Source organism: Podarcis gaigeae, assembly GCF_964106915.1.
Source record: "Podarcis gaigeae genome assembly, chromosome: 8".
In the NCBI taxonomy this organism is placed as follows: Eukaryota; Metazoa; Chordata; class Lepidosauria; order Squamata; family Lacertidae; genus Podarcis; species Podarcis gaigeae.
Window position 1 is genome coordinate 42,276,521 of NC_139684.1, and position 24,504 is coordinate 42,301,024.

General features: G+C 45.0%; 1 protein-coding gene across 1 annotated transcript in view; it reads right to left on the bottom strand.

Annotated features, from left to right (window-relative positions):
- Positions 1-11,803, bottom strand: part of FANCA (FA complementation group A) — a 38,638-nt gene extending 26,835 nt beyond the window's left edge. Inside the window, exons 1-11 of the mRNA XM_083754506.1 lie at positions 11,686-11,803; positions 9,979-10,088; positions 8,865-8,943; positions 8,341-8,474; positions 7,504-7,599; positions 6,338-6,411; positions 5,957-6,069; positions 4,986-5,068; positions 4,209-4,242; positions 3,089-3,155; positions 1,100-1,212 (exon numbers count right to left, since the gene is read on the bottom strand). Of these exons, the coding sequence (XP_083610632.1) occupies positions 1,100-1,212; positions 3,089-3,155; positions 4,209-4,242; positions 4,986-5,068; positions 5,957-6,069; positions 6,338-6,411; positions 7,504-7,599; positions 8,341-8,474; positions 8,865-8,943; positions 9,979-10,088; positions 11,686-11,722 (940 nt within the window). The 5' untranslated portion in view covers positions 11,723-11,803. The remainder of the gene's footprint in view (positions 1-1,099; positions 1,213-3,088; positions 3,156-4,208; positions 4,243-4,985; positions 5,069-5,956; positions 6,070-6,337; positions 6,412-7,503; positions 7,600-8,340; positions 8,475-8,864; positions 8,944-9,978; positions 10,089-11,685) is intronic.
- Between the last annotated feature and the right edge of the window lie 12,701 nt (positions 11,804-24,504).

Below are 24,504 nucleotides of genomic sequence, written 5' to 3' on the forward strand. Positions count from 1 at the left end.
AAGCTCATACCAAGAACTAACTTAGTTGGTCTTTAAGGTGCTACTGGAAGGAATTTTTTTTGTTTTGAGTATGTGAAAAGTAATTGTTAGCATGAGAGCAATGTGTAGGTATTTTGCTTTTGTCAGCCAGTTGGTTCTGAGCTTATTTAGCTGAAAAGTGGTTTTAAAAAAACGAAGAAGTCTGAAATACAATTTTTAAAGACTAAGGAGCAGGAGTAAGAACATTCAAGCCTAAGCTGTTCTTTTTCCAACTTCCACCGGAGTCCCGACTTCTCCCATGTGCCCCTGGCTTCATGTTTTCTGGCCTGGCCCTCTCCACATCCAAGGGCTACACTGCCTTTAGGACAATTTGTCAGAGGATGAAAGCTGGCAGTGGGTGGGGTTGGAGCCCAAAGTGGAGGGAGCCAGCTTCCTTTTCGCTCTCTCCTCCTTCCCCTGCCCAATGATCTTGGGCAGAGGGGTTTTGGCCACCTCTGCCTTAAGCCTATCTCTGAAGACCTCATCAAACAAGGGTGGCATTTTAGAGACAGTAGCAGGGCCTGGGTCAAAGGGTGGGGGCTCTTCAGGAGTTGCTGGTTGCATGGCAGGAAGGAAGGAAAAGCAGACCCTCCTGAAATCACCACCCAGCTCTACATCAGGTATATAAAGAGTTATGCCCAGTATGATTAACTCCTCTCTCATCCCTGGAGTCCTAGCTTTTTTAAAAAAAACAACACTAAACTAAACTAAAATCATTCTAAAACCAGTAATACATCACCAAACACATCAACAATACATATTATCAATACATCATTTAATAATTACTCCCAGCATACGTGATATGTAACCAGTCATATATTGTACACTGGTCAACATTAACTTCCAGTATTCCCTAATTTTGCGGTATTTCTAACAAATGAGAGTTAAGTCCACACAGACAAAATTACCGTGCCAACACTTCTGCCATTAACTCATGGAGAAATCTGGCATAATCTTAAGGGAAGGATGCATGTCTAAACATCCATTTTTAAATTCACACTCAGTGCTAACTGGGGCACAGACTTCCAAACCCATCTTCTCTATAGGTCTGTTTCCCAGTTCCCTTGATAGGAAGCCCCACCTGTTAACTGAGCGTTGTAAGTAAGAACCTGGGTCAAGGTGTGACTAAAGAACTGATGCAGAGACTCCGGAGGGACTGTGCCTTGGGATGCCGTCATGCCAAATACGCAGAGCCTGGAAATGGAAAGGGAACCTCTAAGTCTCAGTGCTCAAGAACAATGACTCATCAGAGGTGAATTGCTGATAATGGCTCCAATTTTCTCAGTATAAAGACATTCACTAGGAGGGCTGTCAAAATGAATGTAAATATTTATCCATTTTAACATATGCAGAAAAAATACACTAGATTCCCCCCCCCCCCTTGAGAAAGTTCAGTCCAAACTCCTTAGAGCTCTCCTACATACAAGTCCCCAGATGTGTTACAAACTCATGGGTTAGACCAGATACGGGGATGATGAGAGTGGAGGCTTATATCTGCCTAACATCAATCTACAAATGGCTGACATTGAATCTGCTCCCCCGACAAATAGCCCCACTGATCCTCTGCGACCAGTTCCAGTCAGGCTGGCTGACAGCAGCCCTGAACACCCTTCAGAAACTTGGTTTTGCCCCTCAAGCCCTTCTAAGTCTGTGGTTGGGCCAAGCAAAAGCTACAGCTAGGCAAAGAATCATAGACACCGAGGGACAAGGTGCCCCAACTAAAAAATTGGAGAAATCGAGAGAGATATAGCCGCACCGGCAGCATATCTCTTCTTTCTCGTATCCAAAAATGCAAGAGGGGCTTTTACACTCGCCAGAAGCTTGGTTCTGCCCTCGCCGGTCCTGGAAGGATCCTTTTAAAAAGTCCCATACGCTCAGAGACTTTGCACCTGTTCATTAGGGGATATAGGAAGCCCAGAGCACTTATTCTTTAGATGTCCCTTTTATGAAGAGGCACATAATGAGACCATTGATCCCCTGCTGGTGAGGCTTGCTGACCTCTGGGAAAAGCAAAAATTCGACATTTTCCTGTTAGGCAAAGATCGTAAAATGACCTGGATGGTCGTCAGATTCTGTGTACAGATCTGTAGGCGCAGACCATCCCCCGACTCAAACTAGTTTGTTAAGAAAATCCGCAAACTCAGACCCAGTGTATTCTGGGTCATCTCTCTGAGGTAGCTTATCTTAAAGTTTTAAGTGTCTATACGCTTATCACATTTATAAACTTCAAATTTATTGTTGTACATTGTTTAAAATATTTGTTTTCCTTCTGGGATTGTACCCCCAAGTGTGTTTTATAAGCTGGTCTCCGACCGTAATAAATTATCTATCTATCTACACTAGATTCCCTCACCACATACACACAAACCCTGTTGCACAAAAGCAAGGAATGGGGGTTGGGGAAGGAACTCGGAAGGAATGCAGATGATCAGGAAAAGGTTTAAACATACCAACTTCCAGGAACTGAACTAATTGGGTGCTATAAATAGGCATATAAGGAGAGAAAGCAGGTGGCATCTGCAGTTTGCAGCCTGGAGAGTAATGCTGGCATAGGAAGCTCAAGGTAAAACGTCACCAGTCACAACTGCTTCAATGATTTGTGGACTTTAAAAACAATGCCTAGGATTTTCTTTGCAAGTTGCACATTGGCCAGGACTAACAGATAAAGAATATAAGCACTGGGACACTGCACCAAAACAGTGCACCATCTATGGAATCTACAGAGAACAGCTGCTGGACACTGAGGTTCTATTCTTAGGGAGGTTATCACACAACACAAATGACTCATGTATCTTTAGGGTGAGAAGGGAACCGAAACTGCAGGCCACATTCCATGAAACCTAGGGTGGGGGACCTCTGGCCTTCCAGATATTGTTGGAGTACAAAACCCACCATCCCCGACCACTCGCCATGCTGGCTGGGACTGCTGGACCACCAGTTCCCCAGCCCTGTATTAAACAATGTGCTTGCATAGTTAAGAAGTGCTCCCCCTGAGCATTTCACCGCTCTCATAGTAATGCATAACCCGCTGTTCTTTGCAAAACCTCTAGAGTGGGGCATGGCCCCTTACCAGCACTTCACTGCCTTCAGTGTGGAGGCCTCTTCCTGCTTTTTTTCAGCCGCAGCATCGAGCACCCCTAAAGAGAAACCAAAAACAATGTAGCCTCAGTGGGAAACACAGCTGGAAAGGACCACCCACAATATGGAAGAAGCCGTTTGGGAGGCAGACATTTAAGGAGATGACCTCATTAGGAGAGTGGTGGAAAGGAACAATTCTTCTCACGTTGAAGCTATTATGAACAATTTCTTAAGAGGCAAAGACTTGGAAACAATTAACCCTGACCTTGAACTACTCCAAGAGGTTTGACGTGCACAGATTTAGCTCTGAAAGGTTGCCCTAATGTTTATACTCCAGAAGTAACTAGGGCAGGAAAATTTGTTATGCCAAGCGCTTCTAAAAAGAACATGGGCTGCACATGAGCAGAGGGGGAAAGGCAATCAGAACAAACAAAAGCACCAGGTGACCTGGCCTGGAACCCAAAGATTTGCAGGTTTTCCTGCCTTCCTGTTGCCGTGCACAGAAACATCTGAAGCACATCTGAAGCACATGGCAATGTAGTCACTAACTTAAAACTCACTTAGTGGTATACCTGCTCAGGTAGCCAAATGTTTCATACCAGCAGAACATTTGTTGCACAAGAAAATGCATAAGCAGGTTGATGGTAACTTCATTGCACAACAGATTGTGCAACAAGTTTCCGCCAGCACAAATGCTGCATTGGATTACCCTGTTGCAGGACATTGGAATTCACCCCATCTACAAACGCATGAAATCCTGGTCCCAGGGGTGTTACTACAATTCAGAGATGTGCAACATGACGATTTGTGGTTCGTTCTCAAACTCCAGCAGATAATAAATGCTCATTTAGAAAAGAATTAGTGCCAACTACGAGGCAGCAGTCAAAACATGAGATCATTCCAGCTACTCCTCTTTCACATTACAGCTTGTTTTTATTAGCAATCCCCGGCTCTCTACAAATGCAGTGGTATCTGGAAAGGCTAATTACATACACAGCACATTCCAGCATGTCAACAACACCCCCAGCCGTCAGAATAGGGAGAAGTATCTCTACTGAGATGTAATTATAATTTAGATCCCAATGCAATTTACTTCTACGGGCACCACTTACATGTCAACATTCTCTCAAGTACAGCACAGCAGACCTGTTTTTTAAAAAAAACACACACAAAAATATATAATAATTATTAGCTTTTCATCAGATATGTTCACATAACAGACTCTAAGATGCTCTGCCTCTTTCAAATGTAATGAGAAATAAATTTGTCAATCAATTACGTGCACAGGCTTCAATACAGTGCTGCCCCCTTCCTTGATGGAAGGCATCAGTCAGTAGAACAGGGGATGAGGTCATTTTCCCCATAGGCCCTCCTCCTTTCCCTAACGCTACTTGAGAGGTCTGGGGAACCCTCTTGGGAAGACATGGCGGCAGAGGAATTGCCAAAACTTACTTCCTCTCCTCTATGGAGGAAAGAAACAAGGATGAGGAAACAAGTGCAGGCTTTTGAATAGAAGACAGTGACTCTGGGAGAGCATCGTCTTGCATCCTGAGGCTTGCATGAGCTTTCAGAAAAATTCCCAAGGTCCACAGATTCACTGTTGAGGGCTAGGACTGCTGACTTGCCTTGACTATGAGCTGCAAGCTAGCAACACAGGAAGCTGCCTCATATGTACCAATCAGAGCAGTGATCCATCCAGCTCAGTACCGTTTACATTGATTGGCAATCTATCTCCAGAAATTCAGACAGGGGTGTGTCCCAGTCTTACCTGAAGATGAAGGGAGAACTAAGCTCTTGCTGCTGAGACTCTAGTTTCATTCATCTCACTGGTGCGCCAAAAACCATTTTATTAAGAACCACAACACTTAGTGATTATGCACTGTCCTTACTTTGGAGATTTTCTGCAACTGCAGCTTCTTTCCCATCTCAAATGTTTTCTGAAATCCATTATGAAGGAGCACAGTCACAAAGTCTACAAATTAAGAGCAAAGCCACTGTCAGCATACTCCCAGCATACCAAAAGGGGAAGGAAGATAATCTAAAAGGGCAGCTCCTTGCCCATCTTCCCTGAGGGCTGCTGAAGACCTGCATGCCCTGAAGGAAGGCAAAAGCAAGGGAGCTCAGGCCAAGGAGCACATATACCATCCGTTCTCAGTTGGCAGGAGAGGACTCTCTTCATTTCACAAAATGCATTTGTTTTAGTGCTTAAATTGTAAACCACATTAAGAGCCTCGGCAGAAAGGTGGTGTATAAATCCAATGAATAAATAAATAGAGGGAAGTTAGGAGGGAACAAAGGAAGGCTGACGGCAACAAATGGTGTCTGGAAATTCCTTCTGTACAGAACAGGGTTCACCTTTGGTTTATTGGTTTAATCACTAAAGAAATAAAAATTAAATTGTTAATGAGAAGAATCATCAGACCCTGAATTGTCTTAGTCAGGATATTCTGGGTCAAAGACCAGCTGAGCTAGGGAAGGTTCTGTTTAATTCCCAGGCAATTAAAGGACTATGCAGAGAAGGAATGAAAATCAAGAATAGAGAGGGGTAACTTTTCTCCCTCCAGATGTTGCTGGAGTAAAACTCCCAACTACTGGCCATGTTCCTGGGGCTGATGAGAGCTAGAATTCAACATCTCAAGGGCCACAAGCCATCCCAACCCTGGCCTAGAACACCCAACAGAAGGCAGAGATGGACTGGCATCTTCCAGCCCTCCGAAGGATTCCTAGGCTCACCAATGTGCAATGGCCACTGCCTTCAGACACAAAGGAACCTGCTTCTAGTCCCCACAGAAGCCAACATCTAACAACCCCCCGCCCCACTGACTGCCCCATACCAACTGTGTTCCAAATCAGAGCTTGCCTGTAAGCATGGACTCCAGTGTCTCTGTCTCCAAGGAAGGATCTTGTGTTTGATGGCAAAGACGACAGAGACAACTGCACAACCACTCCTCCAACGCAGGAGCATCTGGATTACTGAGAAGAGACAACACCAACTGCAGTTCCCAATATTATCTTTTTCTAGGGACTGTTTCCCTGACCCACAAGTCCCCCCACACACCCTAAAGCTGCAAATCTTTTGGGTCACTGCAAATCTTGCTTAGCGCTCTATGTGCAGCCTTGTCAAATGCACCTTTATCTTATGAGTGTAAAATACAAGCTGCCACAGACGAGGAGGCCAAAGAGCTGACCATATTTCATGTCAAGCCCAAAATCCTAGCGAGTCTTGGCAGCCTCTACTTACTTCTCCAGCAGCTCTTCCAGGCTGACAATGTTCTCTCTGTGTAACCGCCATGCAACTTCCAGAATGAGTGGGCTCTGGGGGAAATAACGCTACCATGAAGTTCAGGAGCCGCAAAGAGGTATGGCCAAGCACCCACAACCAAATAACTCAGCCACTTGGCTAAGGCTCAACAGCTGATTAGTGTGGCCCACGTAGTTGCTGAAGGCCCACATCTAACCACAACCCATTTGCTGCCTCAGCTGTGGCAAGCTATGAAGACATTGTCCTGACATTTTGTGAGAGATCCGTATATAAATACTTTGCATGAATAAATAAAAATAAATAAATCTCAGAGGCAATAGGATAGCTGGCAAGGGCCAAGTATTATTTAAGTACTACAATGCTAAGAGTTTATTAAGAGGCCTGCGCTCTTAAGTTTGCTACTTAAATTGTTTGCTGGCATCAGAAGAGGAATCCTGTATTTCTCCCTGACAATGTAAAGGCACTTGTCAGGATTAAGGCATCAAAGAGGAGTGAAGCTATATGAGGAATGTTTTTCAGCACATGTGTCTATAGATGGAGTGGGGAATCTGTGGCCCTCCCAGATGTGGTGGGGTTACAGCCCCACTGGTTGGGGCTGATGGAAGTTGGAGTACAGTGGTACCTTGGGTTACATGCGCTTCAGGTTACATACGCTTCAGGTTACAGACTCCGCTAACCCAGAAATAGTACCTCGGGTTAAGAACTTTGCTTCAGGATGATAACAGAACTCGTGCTCCGGCGGTGTGGCGGCAGCAGGACGCCCCATTAGCTAAAGTGGTGCTTCAGGTTAAGAACAGTTTCAGGTTAGGAACGGACCTCCGGAACGAATTAAGTACGTAACCAGAGGTACCACTGTACCACTAACGTCCAGAAGGTCGCAGGTTCCCCATCCCTGGTATGTAGCATTTCTCTCTCAACGCCCCATATTTCTAAACAAAAAAAATTCCTTCCAGTAGCACCTTAAAGACCAACTAAGTTAGTTCTTGGCATGAGCTTTCGTGTGCATGCACACATGCACACGAAAGCTCATACCAAGAACTAACTTAGTTGGTCTTTAAGATGCTACTGGAAGGAATTTTTTTGTTTTGACTATGGCAGACCAACACGGCTACCTATCTGTAACCATATTTCTAAAGCATTCTTACCTGCAACTTCCAGGTTTCCTGAGCAAACCGCAAACGGCAGAAAGCATTGTGCGTTAACAAATCCTTCAGAGACTGAAGCAAGCATGACAACTTTTTCTGTAATTGAAGAAAAGAGTGCTGTTAACTTAAAAAATGATAATAAGTAGCCAGCAGCTTTCAAGGGTGCAGACTCTTTATCTCGCCCTTCCCCTCTCCTTGCAGCTGCTTGTACCAGACAGGTAAAGTGAAGGGATTTGGGGCGATGAAGTAAATGGACTATAAGAGGGCAGCATACAAGGAAAGCAGTGCAGGGGGGCTCATGGGGGTTTCAGTGCATTTGAAATGTCTTAGATATGAGCTGAGCTATTCCTCAGTTTCAGGGAGGGGGGTGAAATCCTATGTGAACTGCAGGGAGAGCTCACCTACTGTAATTCCCAGAGGCCAATCAGACATCAGTAGGTCACAGAAACCTCAGAAGGAAGTTGCCAAGCTGCCCCCCAACAGCCTTCCCCAACATGTTTTAAACTACAGTTCACATCACCCCCAGGCAGCATAGATATAAGATGCTGAGGCTGATGGGAGTTGTAGTCCAAGACATCTGGACATGGCCACAGCAAATGAAGCATGAGCTAAATATATTTCACTTTCATCACAGAGGAACTGCAGGTAAACCCAAATGAGTGTCATAATTCCTGTTTGCAGACCCTCTAATTGAGGTGACATTCTGTGTGAGGAAATATGTTGCCAACCTCAGCCTTTAGTTCCTCTAATAAACATTTACAGTTTATACTTAGACACAACAGCAGCACTTCTCTCCCACTCTTGCCATGCCTAGAAATGGAATTCCTTCCTGCTTACTCTCTGCTCTGCATTCAGCATCACAGCTTGACCAGACTCAGCAGAGATCTTCTCAATGTTTCCAGCTGCTATTCTGGCTGACAGGATTTCCACTGGCACACCCAGCATGAAGGCCTGATCCTGCAAGGCTGAGACTAGAATGTAATATCAGAGATGGAAGTGTGAAAAGAGAGGGGAAACAGGGTTAGCAAGGACAGATTGTGCAACATAACCCTATCCATTCTTGCACCTGCACCATAACACCCAAACAGAAAGTGGGAGGGGATATATTTCAAGGGAGAAAACACAACTTGTTCTTAAAAGTTCCCAGGATAAATTTCTAGCATTTCTAGCTAAAAAAAAAGGCTCAGGCTACAAGGTTAGGAAAGGTCATTGTCCCAAAACTTGGCAAGTTGTTGCTCCCAGTTGCTGTTGATAGTCCCGGACTAGACAGAATGTTGATCTGAATATTTTTATCTTTCTGAATAGATTAACTTGATTTTCAGCAGCTCCCTCTGGCAAAACAGATAATCTCTTGCACCCACCCACAAATTGTTCTGGAACGGAAGCTTCATTGGCTGGACTAAAGGAAAGTAGCTGCTTGTTCCACTCTGAACTTCCCACCTGTAAAAATAACACAGAGAGAGACATGTTCATCTTGTTTATTACTTATGTTATCAAAATGCTTGGGCATACTTGTATAGCAAACATTTTGGAGTCCAGAAGGAAATGCCAAAATTCTCTGAAATGGAAAAAGGAAACCTTTACTCATCTGTTGCCCTCAAGGTGCCTTGGACTACAACTCCCATCAGCCCTAGCCAATGCTGGCCCAGGCTGATGGGAGTTGTAGTCCAAAACCTCAGGAGGGCAAACAGGTTGGTGAAGAGAAAGGGAGAACATTCCATAGATAGGGGACTTACTCAGTCGACAAATCTGCACATTTCTTTATTCAAATGATTTCTCCCGTTTCATAGGATAAGATGAAGTCCAAAGGAAGCAGAATGCAGGAACAACACCCAGTGGCCTCATCAGGTTTCAGATATTTATCCATACATTTTCTTTTTTAAAGGACAATCAGTTTATGATTAAAGGAAACTTAACAGGTAGTAGTGTGGGAAATGTTCATAAGAAATTAAGGCTGCAATCCTAAACATACTTTCTTCTAGGGAGTTTATATTTTTACTACGGAGTTTAGAGAAGGTATCTTATGGAGCTGTTTTTTGTTTTTGTATCTGGCTTTTATGCAACCATTTGTATTTTAAGATGGTTGTGGGTTTTTACTGAAGTATGGTTTCATTGCTGTTTTTATTTCTTGTATAATGCCTAAAGAGTTTATTTTCTGAGGCATCTCATAAAATACAAACAATAAATAGGCAGTAAGCTCTACTCACTCAGTGGGACTTATTTCTGAGTAAGGATGCTTAGGCCTGCCACTGTAAGGCAATTTTGCTCCCCATGGACTTACTATTCTCTCTCCAATAAGAATCAACTCCAGATATTTATTATTAGTTTTCTGTATTTACCCCCCCCCCCATGCATCCTGAGGACTCCTGCCCAGAAGCACAATTTAAACCAGGAACATAAACACAACACTGAAGTTCAATGGGAGCAAAGCAGGCACCAGGAAGCTGTTGGAAGTCAACACTGCTACTTTCTTACCTCAAGCAACAGGTCACCCAAATTGTGATGGCAACTCAAAATATGAAGAGCTGCCTCCTTCAGCTTCTGTTCATTTTTACGTTCACATTTCTGTTTCTTAGATCTTCCAGCTTTTTTTGGGGGGGGGGGTAAGGGAGGTGGATTGAGAGAAACAAAGAAATCTTAGTCCAAGAAGGTATGCCACTAAATTTTGCTAAGGTGGTATGGTATGGTATGGTAATTGGTTCAAGCTGAGTTGAACTCTGTGCATCCTGATGGAGAACGGGGAAATATTTCCATTTCCAGTAGCCACTTTTAAATACGAGGGATGGGATCCTAAGATAACCTAAGGAAGTTCATAGAAGGAAAGTTTGCCATTCTCTCTTTCCCTCTGTAGTCCCCGGTGCCCCCTGAAAAGCCTCTCCAGAGGTCCAAGGGCCCTCCTGAACAACATGGGTGTTGTAGAAGCTGCTGGAGTAAGGAAGAAACAGAGAACTTTTCTTCTATAAGTTTTTTAAAGTTAACGTTTCTGAGGATCCAAGTCCCACTTTGGGAAAGCCTCCCTCTACCGGCACTCCCCTGCCCTCTATTCAACATTATTAGGACCTTAAGGTAAAGGTAAAGGGACCCCTGACCATTAGATCCAGTCGTGGCCGACTCTGGGGTTGCGGCGCTCATCTCGCTTTATTGGCCGAGGGAGCCGGCGTACAGCTTCCAGGTCATGTGGCTAGCATGACTAAGCTGCTTCTGGCGAACCAGAGCAGCGCACGGAAACACCGTTTACCTTCCCGCCGGAGCGGTACCTATTTATCTACTTGGTACTTTGACATGCTTTTGAACTGCTAGGTTGGCAGGAGCAGGGACCGAACAACAGGAGTTCACCCCGTTGCAGGGATTTGAACCGCCGACCTTCTTATCGGCAAGTCCTAGGCTCTGTGGTTTAACTCACAGCACCACCAACTAAGTTTGTTCTGGGTATAAGCTTTCATGTGCATGCATTCCTCAGATACCTTTTTGTGCATGCACAAGAAGGCTTATACCCAGAACAAACTTAGTTGGTTTCTAAGGTGCTACTGGACATTTTTTTTTTCCATTTATTTGACTGCTTCAGACCAACACAGCTACCTACCTGAATCCAACATTATTAGGGAGAGCCTTACTAACCCTGGGGAGGGCATTCCATAGGTGAGTAGCAATCACTGCGGAGGCATGTCCACAATGAGCTTAGAATGCAGCATCAATGTAATGATCAGAGATGATGGGAGCTGTAGTCCAACTAACATCTGGAGAACCACACATTCCCTGTTTTTGGAATAGACAGTACTGGGCTACATGAACAAACTGTCAAACCTTTTATAACTATACAGCTTCCTATGCTTACTTTACAGTTAATACACCTCTCAGGTGGTTGTGAGAAGGCTCTGAGCTGTTGGAGGGTTGAATAGCAAGCGTTAAACTTTAGTTTGCTCTCAGGTTCAGCCCCCAAATCAGCTTTCTGTGCCAGAGGCTCAACACAGTACCTCTTCTATAACAGTCAACAGAGCCCTGAACATGCACAAAGTACTTCACCCTACGCAGAGCAGGGCTCATTCCACACTGCCTTCCTAGTAAAAAGGGCTTATGGGCATATACAAAGTACAACAAGAGAGACAAAAACACTGGGCAAGAGCTGCACCCCTTCTAAGAATAGCTTCTGAGCATACACAGAGTGCAACTACTACGACCTACCCAGGAGCGCAGAAAGGGCTTTTTCTCCCGCAGACATCGCTTCCTTCCCTTCGGCTCTCCGAGCGCGCGCGCACCAACCAACCAGCGCGCCCTATGCCCTCATTGGCCGCCAGCAGGGCGCCTTTGCCCAATGGGAAGAAGAACTGGAGGCATGGGCCGACCTTCCTCCCCGCCACTCTCAACATGGCCGTTTTCTAAAGCAGAGCTGTGGCCATGTTGAGAGTGACGGGGAGGAAGGTCGGGGAGGGGAGGCGCCATCTTTGTGGTGGCGGCACAGAAGAGTCAGGCCGCGCCCGTCCTGCTGTCATTGCTGAGCGAGCCTTGGAAGGGGCGGGGCGGGTAGAAGACAGACGCCTTGGGATAGCAGAAGGCTCACTAATTCCGGCATGGGTGGAAGATTGCACCGCTTCCCACCCACCCCGGTTATGGTTTAGCTGAGAGTTCTGCCTATGAATCTGTTGCAAAGATCTGTTGCATCTTTGGGAATTGGAGCTGCATTTATCAAAAGGGCGGCCACCGCTGCGCTATTAGGGGTGTGTGCAAATATTTGCACGCCTTGCCTGAGAGGCTGCTGCTTGTGCGTGTTAGTTTAATGAAAGGTGACTCCCTATAAGAGAAATGTTTATGGGCCTGGACCCTCAGAAGCACATAATATGCACGGGGGTGGAAGGAAAGCCCTTTGAGCGTATGCGGAACTGGCACTGTTGCAGGCGCCACTCTTTCGCCCTTTGTAACAAATTGATCTTTAAGTGTGGCACCACCTACACTCCGGAACTCCCTGCCTATTGACATCAGGCAGGCAGGCTCCATGATTGTTTTCAGTGCCTGCTAAAAACAGTTTTGTGTAGGCAAGCCTATCCAGATAAGCAGAATGCTGATATGTGTTTTTATCTGATTTTTATCTTATTCCTAAATCTAATTATTATTTTAATATCTTAAATACTTGTTTTTAACATTTTTTGAAAGTTCAATGTTTTATTTTTTTCTAACTGTTTTGAGTGGTGGAGGGTTGTTGTTTTTTAGCAATCAAGCAGTATAAATTTTTTTCTTTTTTAAAAAAGAAAATATGGCCAGTGTGTTAAAGACAGGAGAGGAGAACACAATTCCTGCAGTTTGGTTGGCCCAGAAGGGTCCCTTTCCAATAGCTCAGCCTTTGCCAGACTGACCCTTTCCAGATGTTTTGGGCCACCATTCCCATCACTGGCTGGGGCTGTTGGGAATGGTAGTTCAAAAGATCTAGAGGGGGACAGCTTGGCAAAAACTGCAGTAGATTGTTTCTTCTCCCCCCGCAACACACACAAAAAAGAAAAAGCAGAAGCCTCTGGCACTTTGCCGAAGAGGCCATAAGGTAGTTAACTGCACAGTGTGCTGCTTTAGCAGGAATAACTTCTGTGGTTTTTCTCTCAGCAGGACTGGCTGGGTTCCCATCTGCAATGTGTTCAGGTTGGCCCAAGTGCCCATTAGCTGCTGCAGTTCCTCATTCCAAGTGCCGCGTCCTGCTAATTCATTTGGAGCCTGTGACTGGCCAAACAAGTGAAAAACCCAGTGACCATGTCCTGAGGAGCAAGCACAGGCTTGGTTTCGCTTTCCAAGAGACCAATTAAGAAAACTGGCTTCTGTTGGAACTGTCAGGAGATACTTTAATTGCCTTTCCCTGACTCTTCCCTTGTCCTATTTGCCTTGACCCTTTGCCATCTCCTGGCCCAGTCAAAGCATGCCTCGGGGAGCGCTGGGAGGAAACTTGATTTCCTGGGATGCCAACTTTGCCCTCTGAGTATTATTCCTCCAGGGGAGCAAAACATGACCTTGCAGCTGGCAAGGGAAGGATAGGAGAAGCACATATTCTGCTACAGCTTGGGCCAGTTGTGAAGTGTGCATGGATCAAATAGCTCCTTGCTGTTAAGGCTTTGAGAGGGTGATCAAGAACCCCATTGGCTCAGCCTGGGGACATGTCCGCTACAAAGAGAAGAGTCCTGCTGGATTAGACCAAAGGGACATGAAGAATTGCTATCAGTTATTTTGTTGTTGCTGTGCATTTAGAAAATAAAATATTTAAAAATAATAATTGCTGTCAGCATCTGAGATTGAAGTGGGGGTTCCTTTCTGAAACTGGAAGCAAAGTTAACCTGGCGGCACAAACCTAACCATGTCTACTCAGAGGTAAGTCCTGTTGAATTCAGTGGGACTTACTCCTAGGTGCGTGAGGTTAGGATTGGAGCTGGAGACTCTCGCTGTGCTTTCCGCTAACATATCAGAAACTGCCCAGGTCCATGTCATACAGGGGACAACCAGGTCGCCCCCCCCCCCAAATAAAAATGTTGTTACCACAAACTTGACAGTAAACTTTGACTTAGTAATAAAAGGTATCCATTTACTTCATTGTTCTCGTTCTTGCAGGAAGAATCTGTCTCACTTGGGTTTATAGCTGTTTATATGGTGTTATAGCTGTACATGGTGCTTTGGAGGATAAGCAAAAAAAGGTTGCTTCCTGCCCCAATAACCTACAACCGCAGTGTGGCACAGAAGGCAACCTTGGGTCTCCAGATGTTGTTGGACTACAACTCCCATCATCCCTGACCACTGGCCCTGCTAGCTAGGGATGATCGGAGTTGTACTCCAACAACATTTGGAGACCCAAAGTTGATAAAGGCTGGACTAGAGGAAGGAGAGACAAGGGCAAAAAGTGATGATGCACACAATTGCATTTGCAGCTACATAAGATTTCGTTGCAGTTTGGGGAAGGTCCATAGCTAAGTGGTATAGCATTTGTCTTCCAAGCAGAAGGTCCCAGGTTCAGTCCCCAGCATCTGCAGCTAAGGTTGGGACTGTTCCTTGTCTGAAACCCTGGAGAGCCACTGCCAGTCAGTGTAGGTAATACTGAGCTAGATCAAGAAGTTGCAGCTCCTTATGTACCTAGAGAACATAGTGATGGTAAAGAAACAAACCATGACTCTTGGAGCAATAAACCCAGATGGCTCCTTGCTGAGTAGCTGCAGCAAGACCCTGGGTTTGGATGTACCGTACTCATTGAAAAGGAAAGTGGAAGAAAGGTCTAGGGCAGAGGTGGATAGCCTCTGGCCCTTCAGATTTTGCTAGACTCCCTGCTTTTATCACCCCTGCCCATTGGCCATACAGGGAGGAGTTGATGGGGGTTGGAGGCCAACAACACCTGGAGTGCCACCCCTAGTTCTCCTCCCTGCTCCAGGGAGAGTTCTGGAATCCCTGGACCTGACTCATAAAAGAAAATGCCCCCAATTTTGTGTAGGTTGGCAAAGCAATTATGTCAATGGTTGGGAGGAGATGATAAGTATTGGCAAATATTTAGCAGCCGCAAATAATGATGATGGAACGAGAAAGGAATTTCATCACGTGGGCCAATGGGTGGAAGCAGCAAGGAGAAGGCAAATTGGGCTGAGCGCTGCAGGAAAGCGAAGCAAGCTTTTGGGGATCCGGGCCGCGTGTCCTTGCCACATCAAACAGCACAGAGGCACTCCAAATAGACGGAAATGGCTGTTTATTGATCCCTATATCTAACAAGTCTGACCACTGGCTAGGATTATATTTGCCATGTCGTGGATTTGCACAGCTCCAACAATGGATAGGGTCTTCAATTTCAGGTACCACTGGGATTTGAACCAGCCAGTTGCTATGGCAATGGCCCAGTGCCATCTATATAAGCAAGTAAGGCATGTCAGCTTATTAGTCATTCAGTGAGTCTGTCTTACATCCGTTATGTCTCAAGAGTCTTGAATTGCTGGAGGAAAAGTAATACTTCCTACTTGTATATATCTGTATCTGCAGAGCCTAAAAGCTGTATGTACAGACCGATGTCTGGAACCATATTACTGAAGCCTGATCTTCTGCAGCATTAAACTATTTTGGACCTTAAGTTACCTCTGTGTGGTGACTGGAACCACTACATGGGTAGAATCATAGAACTGTGGAGTTGGACAGGACCCTGAGGGTCATCTAGTTTGACCCCCTGCAGTGCAGGAATCTCAACTAAGTCATCCATGACAGGTGGCCGTCCAACCTCTGCTTAAAAACCTCCATGGAAGGAGGGTCCACCACCTCTCATAGGAGTCTGTTCCACCGGTGAGCAGCTCTTACTATCTCACCTCAGATTCCTAGCAAGGTACCCATTTGTAGCCAGTTAAACTACATTTGCCTTAACCCTCTTTTAAAGCAGTCCAAGTTGGTGGCCATAACTACATCTTGTGGGAGGGAATCCCACAGTCTCTGTGTGTGAAAAAGTACTGTATTTTGTCTATTCTTAATCTTCCAACTTTCAGTTGTATTGGATGCTCCCAGGTTCTTCTAATAATATGAGAGGGGGTGAAAACCTTTTCTCTGTCTGATTTCTCCACACCATTTATAATGTTATACACCTCTCATCCTTTCATACAAGCCATGTGCATGTTGCCCTGAGCTCCTGGGAGGAAGAACAGGATGCAGATACAATTACGAATACAATAGTTTCTTCCTGAAGCAGGGCATAGGTCCTCTCTGGCAAAGGTAGAAGTGTGTAGCAGTGGGTTTTCCCCTTCTTTTTCTGGAGCTCAATCTCTCAGGAGAGACAGTGTTTAATAAACTGGATCCTGGTCATCTGCCAGGCCAGAAGAGTGGAACGAAGTAGGTTGCTCCACTCTGATTTTTGCAGCAACCTCTTTGTGCAATTCTGTGATGGATAATTATTTGGCTCTTGCTACTTACCTTTTCTGTGCGCTGCTCTGAAGCAGCTTAGTCATGCTGGCCACATGACCCGGAAGCTGTCTGTGGACAAACGCTGGCTTCCTCGGCCTATAGAGCGAGATGAGCGCCGCAACCCCAGAGTCGGTCACGACTGGACCTAATGGTCACGGGTACCTTTACCTTTTACTTATCTTTTGCTGCTTACCTGTGTTGCATCTGCTCCCTAGGTGACCGCTGTCCCCACTGAAGCAGCAACTGTTTCTTCTTGCTCTCGGTGCCACTAACAATAGGACATCTATTTTTAATTTTACTTGCAATTTTCCTCAGCCTATTTGGTCAACATGGTTCCTATTACCGGTAGGCCACGAAGCATATGAAAGGCCAGCAACTCTTGAGTTAATGCATGCTGACATTAATAGCATGGAGTGAGGGTTATTTTATTTGAAACATTAATGAAGAGGAAAAGGAACTTTTTGTTTTCCCCATTGCTCGAGAAATTAAGTATCTTGGCAGTCTGTTACTGAGGATACTAGTAAAACACATATGTGGATACACACAGCCCCACAGCTAAGCTGCAAAAAGAAATAATCTGCTGAGCCGTTCTTCCATCTGCACTGCATCCTTTTTACAGGCTTTTACGCAAGGGCAAGGAGGATATAAAGCACAAGCCAATCAGAGAGGCCTGCAACATAATTTTCAGGCTGCCCTTGCAGGGGACTGAAGAAGAGGGCCCATTCTGCAGAGTTTTCAGTTTAGCCTTGAAGTAGTGACGCTAACTGGCAACTGCATGCTGCTTCCCCGTTTTCCAAGTGGCAGATTGGAGACACAAAAGCATGTCACTGATTGCTCTAATTTGCAAGCAGATCAATGGTCCTCCTGCTCTACTATTGTGTCGGTTCCTTCCCCAGAAGGCTTCATACTGGGTGAGAATGAACCTCTGGTTTCTCCTTTAGCACATCAGGATGCATCATGGGGAGACATGGGGAGAAGAGTGAGCAGCAAGATTCCAGTAAGATGTGAGGGCCAACACTGGCAGGGGCTGATGGTCAGGAATCCCCCCCAGTGGAAGTCTGGAGGGCTGGCAGTTGCGATGTGAAATCACAGATATCTCATAGAAGCATTGGAAGGGAGCCTGAGGATCATCTAGTCCAACCCTGCATGTGGTCTGTCCCAAGCTGCAAACAATGCTGGGTAAATGGAAGCCAGGATCCAAATCTGAAAGTTACTGATCAGCAAGGCAAAAAGGTGGCAGATTAGAAGCCCTGTCTGCTTCCTGGCAAACCTCATGCGTAACATCTGGGACTGAAGTTGACCTGATTTGAAAGCATCTGTATGCATCTCCCAGCCAACTAAAAGGGAAGAAGGCAATCAGGACTGGGAAGGTCCCAGAGCCAGCAGAAGCAGGAATTGGCAAAGTAGCTCAGTGACAAGGCATCTGTTTCGCATGCAAAAGGTCCAGGTTCAATCTAGCAGGGTGGAAGTTGGTAATAATGAATCAATGACAATATTAGGCAAGTTCAGTGCTTTTTTCTGGGGGAAGCAGGGGTATGCATACCCCTAAACATTTTGTGAATCTAAGTTTGGCCTCATTGAGGGGCAGTATTTCAATATAAGTAGGAAAATGAGAGTACCCCTAAACATTTTTTTAGAAAAAAGCACTTGGCAAGCTAAACAGTTTTAATGCTTTTTGGCTTTGTTTACCAAATACAATTAAGCAAATAAACATGCTTTATTAGGTCACGTTGTAGGGCATCTAAAAGTTTGGAAGTTTCCCAATGCAAATGTCCGTAATTTGCATAAACATTGTTCCCAAAACCTTACTTCATTGGTTCAATCCCTGGCATCTCCAGGTGCAGCAGAAAATGCCTCTTGCCTGAAGCCCTGGAGATCTGCTGCCAATCACTGTAGGAGTGCTGAGCTAGATGGACCTAGGAACTGTCAGAATAAGCCAGTATTCTGTATGCAGTCAGCATGCAGCAGAATCCCCTGCCTGTTTACTTGGAAGTACCGTAATTCCCACTGGTTGTGCATTGGACTGGAGCTAGACAGCCTATACAGACCAACAGCACAACCACAATCCTAGCTCATATCTGCTCAGAAATAAATCCTGTTGAATTCATTGGAGCTTATACCCAGGTAAGTGGGATTAAGACTGCAGCTTCAGGTGCACATGAACATTGACTTCAATGACCTTAGGCGCACCTAACTCCGCATGTGGATGGAATTTTTACTACTTGCAGCTTCCGTCTTTGTTTCTGGAGGATTCTTGGCCCAGCCTCGCAGAGGCCAGCAACTGACACAGGGCTGTTTGTTAAAAGCCACATTTCTGGAGCCGATTCACCTGTCCCCTGTTGTTCTTTGCACCAGTCTCCCCCTTCTGATAAACACACATGTATCTGGGTGTTTGTCCATGCCCCGAGGCATCTATCACAGTTAGGCATGGGATTTTATTTTATTTTTAAGTTCACATTTAATGACAAACTTACCAAATTCACACTTTCTGAAACAATATATGAATACATAGCCATCCTTTGAAATTTATGCTTCTCCAAGTCTTGCAATGCAGTTCTCCAGCCAAGTAATGTGTGCAAAAATGCATATATCAATGTGCATATAAAAGCATATATTAGTGAAAATGACATACAAAAATGCATTATATTAGAGAAATCAGCCCTGCAAAAATGTGTATATTAAGAAAATGACATACAAAAATATGTAGGAGACATTCATTCTAAAAAAATCTCTTATAAATCTTAACGAGCATATTTTTTTAAAATGCAAACACTTGTGGAAATGTGAACTTAAGACTGGAAAAATGAGCAACTGAGAGACACTAAAACTCAAATATCCACCCATCTCTAATTGCAATATGAAGGTGGTGGTGTTTAACACTGCCCTATTTTTTTCTGAGCACAGCAGATGAGCTTTGTTTTTATTGTGGTTAATTCTGTGAGAAAAGGTGGATGTGCCCTGTTATTTCTTGAGACCTGGCCTCTGTGAAAAGAAACCTGATGTCTGGCACCATTCACAGTATCCAGCAGGCCACTGAGTGAGTCCTATCAACATGTTATTTCATTCTGCCATCTGTCACGTATTACTTCCAGCTCGTAGATTTATGTGGCCATCATTCATACAGAACTTTGGATAAAAGCTCATGGCAAGATTTGCCACTGTATACGAGGCCCTCCCAGCTCCAATACGCACACCATGCTTACCTTTGGTGTAGCATGTCATGCCGGAATTGGTTTAAAAAATAGACCACAGTCCATCAGTGAACTATTGACCACTAGCCAATGGACCATTTGAAGCATGCTGGTTGTTGGGATTCTTGCAAAGAATGCTAGCCAGCCAGACTATCAACCTTTATTTATCATATTCAACAAACCACCTTCTCATGTTCTTATTAAGCAAGACAACAGCAGACTCAGAATCAATCAACATGGGTGGGTTATGCATTAACTATTAAAAAGATCCTGAGTATGTACTCTTCCTTTGTAAATCTAATATATACAGAGAGACTGTGTGGTCTGTTTTGCCAGAATAAATCTACTAGCCTTTAAGGTGCCACAAAGCTCTTTGTTGTACTTATTTCAACAGACTAATGTAGGTACTCCTCTATAAAAGATTAGTTATTCGTCAGTCACATTGGTATTTGCACATAGTGCCTGGATAGCTCAGTTGGTTAGATGGTGGTGCTAATGATGCCAGGGTTGCAGGTTTGAACCCTGTATGCATATTCCTGAATTACAGGGGATTGCACTAGATCAGTGTTTTTCAACCACTGTTCCGCGGCACACTAGTGTGCCGCGAGATGTTGCCTGGTGTGCCGTGGGAAAAATTGAAAAATTCGAAAGATTTAAAAATAAAGTATTTTATAATTTTTCATATTTCTGTTTACTTACTATTTCATAATAAAGTAATTATAAAAAAACTTTCTTTGTGTTTATTTGATTCCTATTCAAGAGAATTACTTTATATATAGTCAATATAGGCACAGAGTTAAATTTTTTAACATTTTCTAATGGTGGTGTGCCTCGTGATTTTTTTCATGAAACAAGTGTGCCTTTGCCCAAAAAAGGTTGAAAAACACTGCACTAGATGATTCTCAGCGTCCCTTCCAACTCTGATTCTTTAACTCTATGTTTGCTGGCTAGGAGACCAAGGTTTGCTGGCAATATACACCATGAAGCTCCCAGAACATCACCAGCCTAGCACCACCCATAGGCTGGAGAAAAAGCAGTTGTAGGGAGTCCCTGTCCCCACCCCACAACAGTCAGCTCCATGGCCCATGGCCCTAGCATTTGTACCATTACAATATATTGTCAACAGCTCTGATGGTCATTTGACTGCAAGGTGGAATATAGGAACATAAGAAGCTGCCTTATATGCCAAACCAGACCATTGGTCCACTAGCTCTACGTCTGGAAGCAGTAGCTTGTCATGGTTTCATGCAGAGGTCTCTGGAGCTGCCAGGTGTTGAACCTGGGACCTTCTGCGTGCAAAGCTGAACTGATGCTCTACCCGTGTGTCCCCTTCATACATTGTGGGGCACACCATGGGTAAACATGTGCACATTCAGTCATCTTATAATATGTGAAGCAGCTCTGAGGCTAGACTTCACCCAAGTGGCCCCATAGCAAAAGGTTACTTGGGAACAGATGCATAAGGCTTCCATCTGGTTCCTTGTCTTTCAAGGCAATTTGCCTTCCTTAAAGGAGTGACCACTTCCTATCTCCTCCCTGTCAGTACCCCAAGTTCTCAGATGGGTGGATTTGGCGCCATCTTTCTACCTTCCTTTTGTGGTGACCACCACCCAGAGCTTTCAAATCTGAGAGCTGTACAACTCTTGCTCCTTCTAACTTGCCCACCTTCACACTTCATGTGCTGCCTGGTTCTTTAAAAATGGTGGCCTCATTCCAACCTGGCTACTGCTAACCAGCTGAACTTCATTTGCTCGTTAATGTCCTACCTTCATTTTGATGGGAGGGATTAGCTGAGACAACTTGAGGTGGTGCTCCAAACCCTCCAGGAATGTTGGAGGGTATGGTGCTTATCTGCAAAACTGTGTTTGAATGGAGCAGTCTGTAGGTATGTGCTGCTATTATGGTGGTTACTTTGCTGTGTTCCTTCCTACCCACAAAGTATGTATGTATGTATGTATGTATGTATGTATGTATGTATGTATGTATTAGCACACTGTGTTTTCAGCTGAGCCCAGGAGAACCACCTGGTATGGAAAAGTGTTGCAATGCTGGCTTCCAAGTTCATCCTACTTTTATGTTTTGCTGGGCCAATTTATCTAGACAAACCTTTGAGTTATGTAGCATCGTTAACAGTCTGTAATCATGCAGTTCTAGGCCAAATGCTCTTTGGATAGTACGTTTGGCCATCATTACTTTTCCTCAACCTTTGCTTTACGTAGAGTCAATGGCCTACTTCCTTATTCTGCCTGACAAAGGACTTTGTTTTTTGTTGGCTTATTCTAATTATTTATTTTCATATGCCTGTATTTCCCTGTGCTCCCAGCTATTAATAGTCTGGTCCTATCAGTAAGCCATTTATGATGATGATTATCATCATCATTTCAATTTCTATCCCCCACTTTCTCCCAGTACAGTACAGTACAGTTTTTGAAAAACAAAAATAAAAATTATGAAAATGATTCCCAAGTGCTCTTAGAGGTGGGATTTATCCAAATCTCATGTATATCTTGCAGACCATGGCGTGTTCTTGTTTTCCCTAATCAGTAAGTGCTGCAGCTCATTGCAGTGGCGGAGCATCTGTTTTGCATGTAGAAGATCCTGGGTTCAATTCCCAGCATCTCCAGGCAGGTCTGGGAATTTGTTCCAGTCTGAAATCATGGAGAGCTGTCAGTGTGGACAATGCTGAGCTAGAGAGCCCAATGGTCTGACTCTGTATGAAGCAGCTTCCTAATCTCCTAAAACTGCATATGAATATCTATGGCTGGAGTGAGGTATGTCTATGGCCTTCAGGCCTTTCTCTCTCTGGTCCTGGGCCTTCCCCAAACCATGCACCCCCAAGTGCTATTCTGTGCCCTCCTACTATGTGCTTTCGCCTAGTCAGAATGTGCCATTGAACTGCAGGAATGCCTTTTGCATTTGTGGCTAGAGAGACACATAAGAGGGATGTAGAAATCTGGCTTTTGCATTGCTGGCATGTAACCCACTGTGCGAAGATGAGTCACACATCACATCTGGCCCTCTTTTGCCCCGGGCCCCACCAACTATTAACATAGTTGGCCTTTGGGAGGTTGCCTGGCAAGGGAATGGGTCCCTCTGGCTGAAGAAGTGTGCCCCTCTCTAACCTAAGGGGATGGTAGTTGGCAGCGCTCTCTCTTGGGTGTAGGTTCCACCAGCTTCAGCACTCAGGTCTGGAAAAGCAGCTGCAGTTTTCTATAATTTTGTGTTGCAAAAGGGCAAGTGCACAGCTTTCAAATAACTCTTAGTTGTTGAAGGGAAGCAAAAGGATCCTAAAGTAAAGGAACAGTTCTGTAATGAGTGGAGATACCTTTGCTTCTGGCCTCTAGAGCTCCACAACAACACTCCTGCTCTTAGGCTTCTTTTTAAAAACCACTCCTAAAAGTTACAAAATGACACAGGTGTGCCTGCATGCAGGAACTCACACAAACACACCTCACTGCTTGCTATTGATGTCGCCAGCTCTCAGGTATCATACAACTGCATTTTGCACAGCATGCAATTAAGATACTAGCAGCTTGAGTAAGAAATGTCTTCTCCCCTGAGGAACAAAAATATTACCGTTTGGAGTGCTGGAAAAAAAAAGGGACATCCATGCAGTGAAGGGAAAGACCCTTGAAACCCCTACAACAAATTACTGCGTTAACTGTATGGGGGCAGGGGGAGCTCCTCTGCTAAGGCTGTTGTAATGTGCCCTCCCTTGCGTGCACTGAATAAAAGAAAATAAAAAGATTTCCTGAAGGGTTGTTCAAGGGCACCTGCAAGAGCTGGATAGAGGAAAATGCAATTTATTTGGAGAGAGCCCTCCCTTCCCTGTGAATGTTTTAAGGGATTAACTAGGTTAGGATTAAATTACTATACTTGGTCATCAGGATCCTGTAGAGTTGCATTGCTGTGTGCCTTTGATGGCAGTTCTCTGTTTTGCCTCCCATTGTAAAAAGCAGCAGCCCCCAGTGGCTGGGAATTTGCAAGGGAAGGGTGATGGAAAGAAGGGCTTCCCGGAAGTCTTTGGTAAAGGCTCTAAAACCCCTTCCTTCAAACATGGGTAGATATATTAGTGCTTCAGAGCATGAGCAGAGTGTCTTTCCATCCCTACTCTTGAGGCAGGGGGACAGGCCATTGGCCCATGTGTGCACTTTATACTTTGGAGGGGAGTTGTGCTCTTTTGCTAGAGGCATTTCAGCATAGGCTGGACAGCCACTTGTCAGGGTGCTGCAGCATCCTCCTCTATGAGAGGCCTTCTACTGGGCAGTGGGTTGAAGTAGATGACCTCTGGAGGTCCCTTCAAGCTCTGTGATTCTCCCGAGTTGCTGCAGCCAGCTGCCCCACATCTATATGGCATCCAGGGACCTGACAATGTGCTCTCTCTCCCCCCCCCCCTTTGAGCCTTGGTGTTCCCTTTTCAACATACTGATTTCTTGGTGTTCCCCTCTCTCTATATATAGAGCTCCACTCATGTACAAAATTTTCAGTTTGTTCCTGATTGAACCCTGAAGAGGGTGAAGGGGACACTGGCTATTTAAGAGCAGCCCCACTAGATCTCATCAAAGTTCCACCTAGTCCCTCCCATCCCCTTCCACAGTGCGATTGGAAGGTCAGCAGTTCAAATCTGTGCGATGGGGTGAGCTCTCATTGCTCTGTCCCAGCTTCTGCCAACCTAGCAGTTCGAATGCATGCCAGTGCACGTAGATAAATAGGTACCACTGCAGTGGGAAGGTAAATGGTGTTTCTGTGTGCTCTGGCACTCATCAGGTCCTCTGTGCTCCAGTAGTGGTTCAGTCATGCTGGCCACATGACCTGGAAAGCTGTCTGTGGACAAATGCAGGCTCACTTGGCCTGAAAAGCGAGATGAGCGCTACACCCCATAGTCGCCTTTGACCGGACCTAACTGTCCATGGGTCGTTTACCT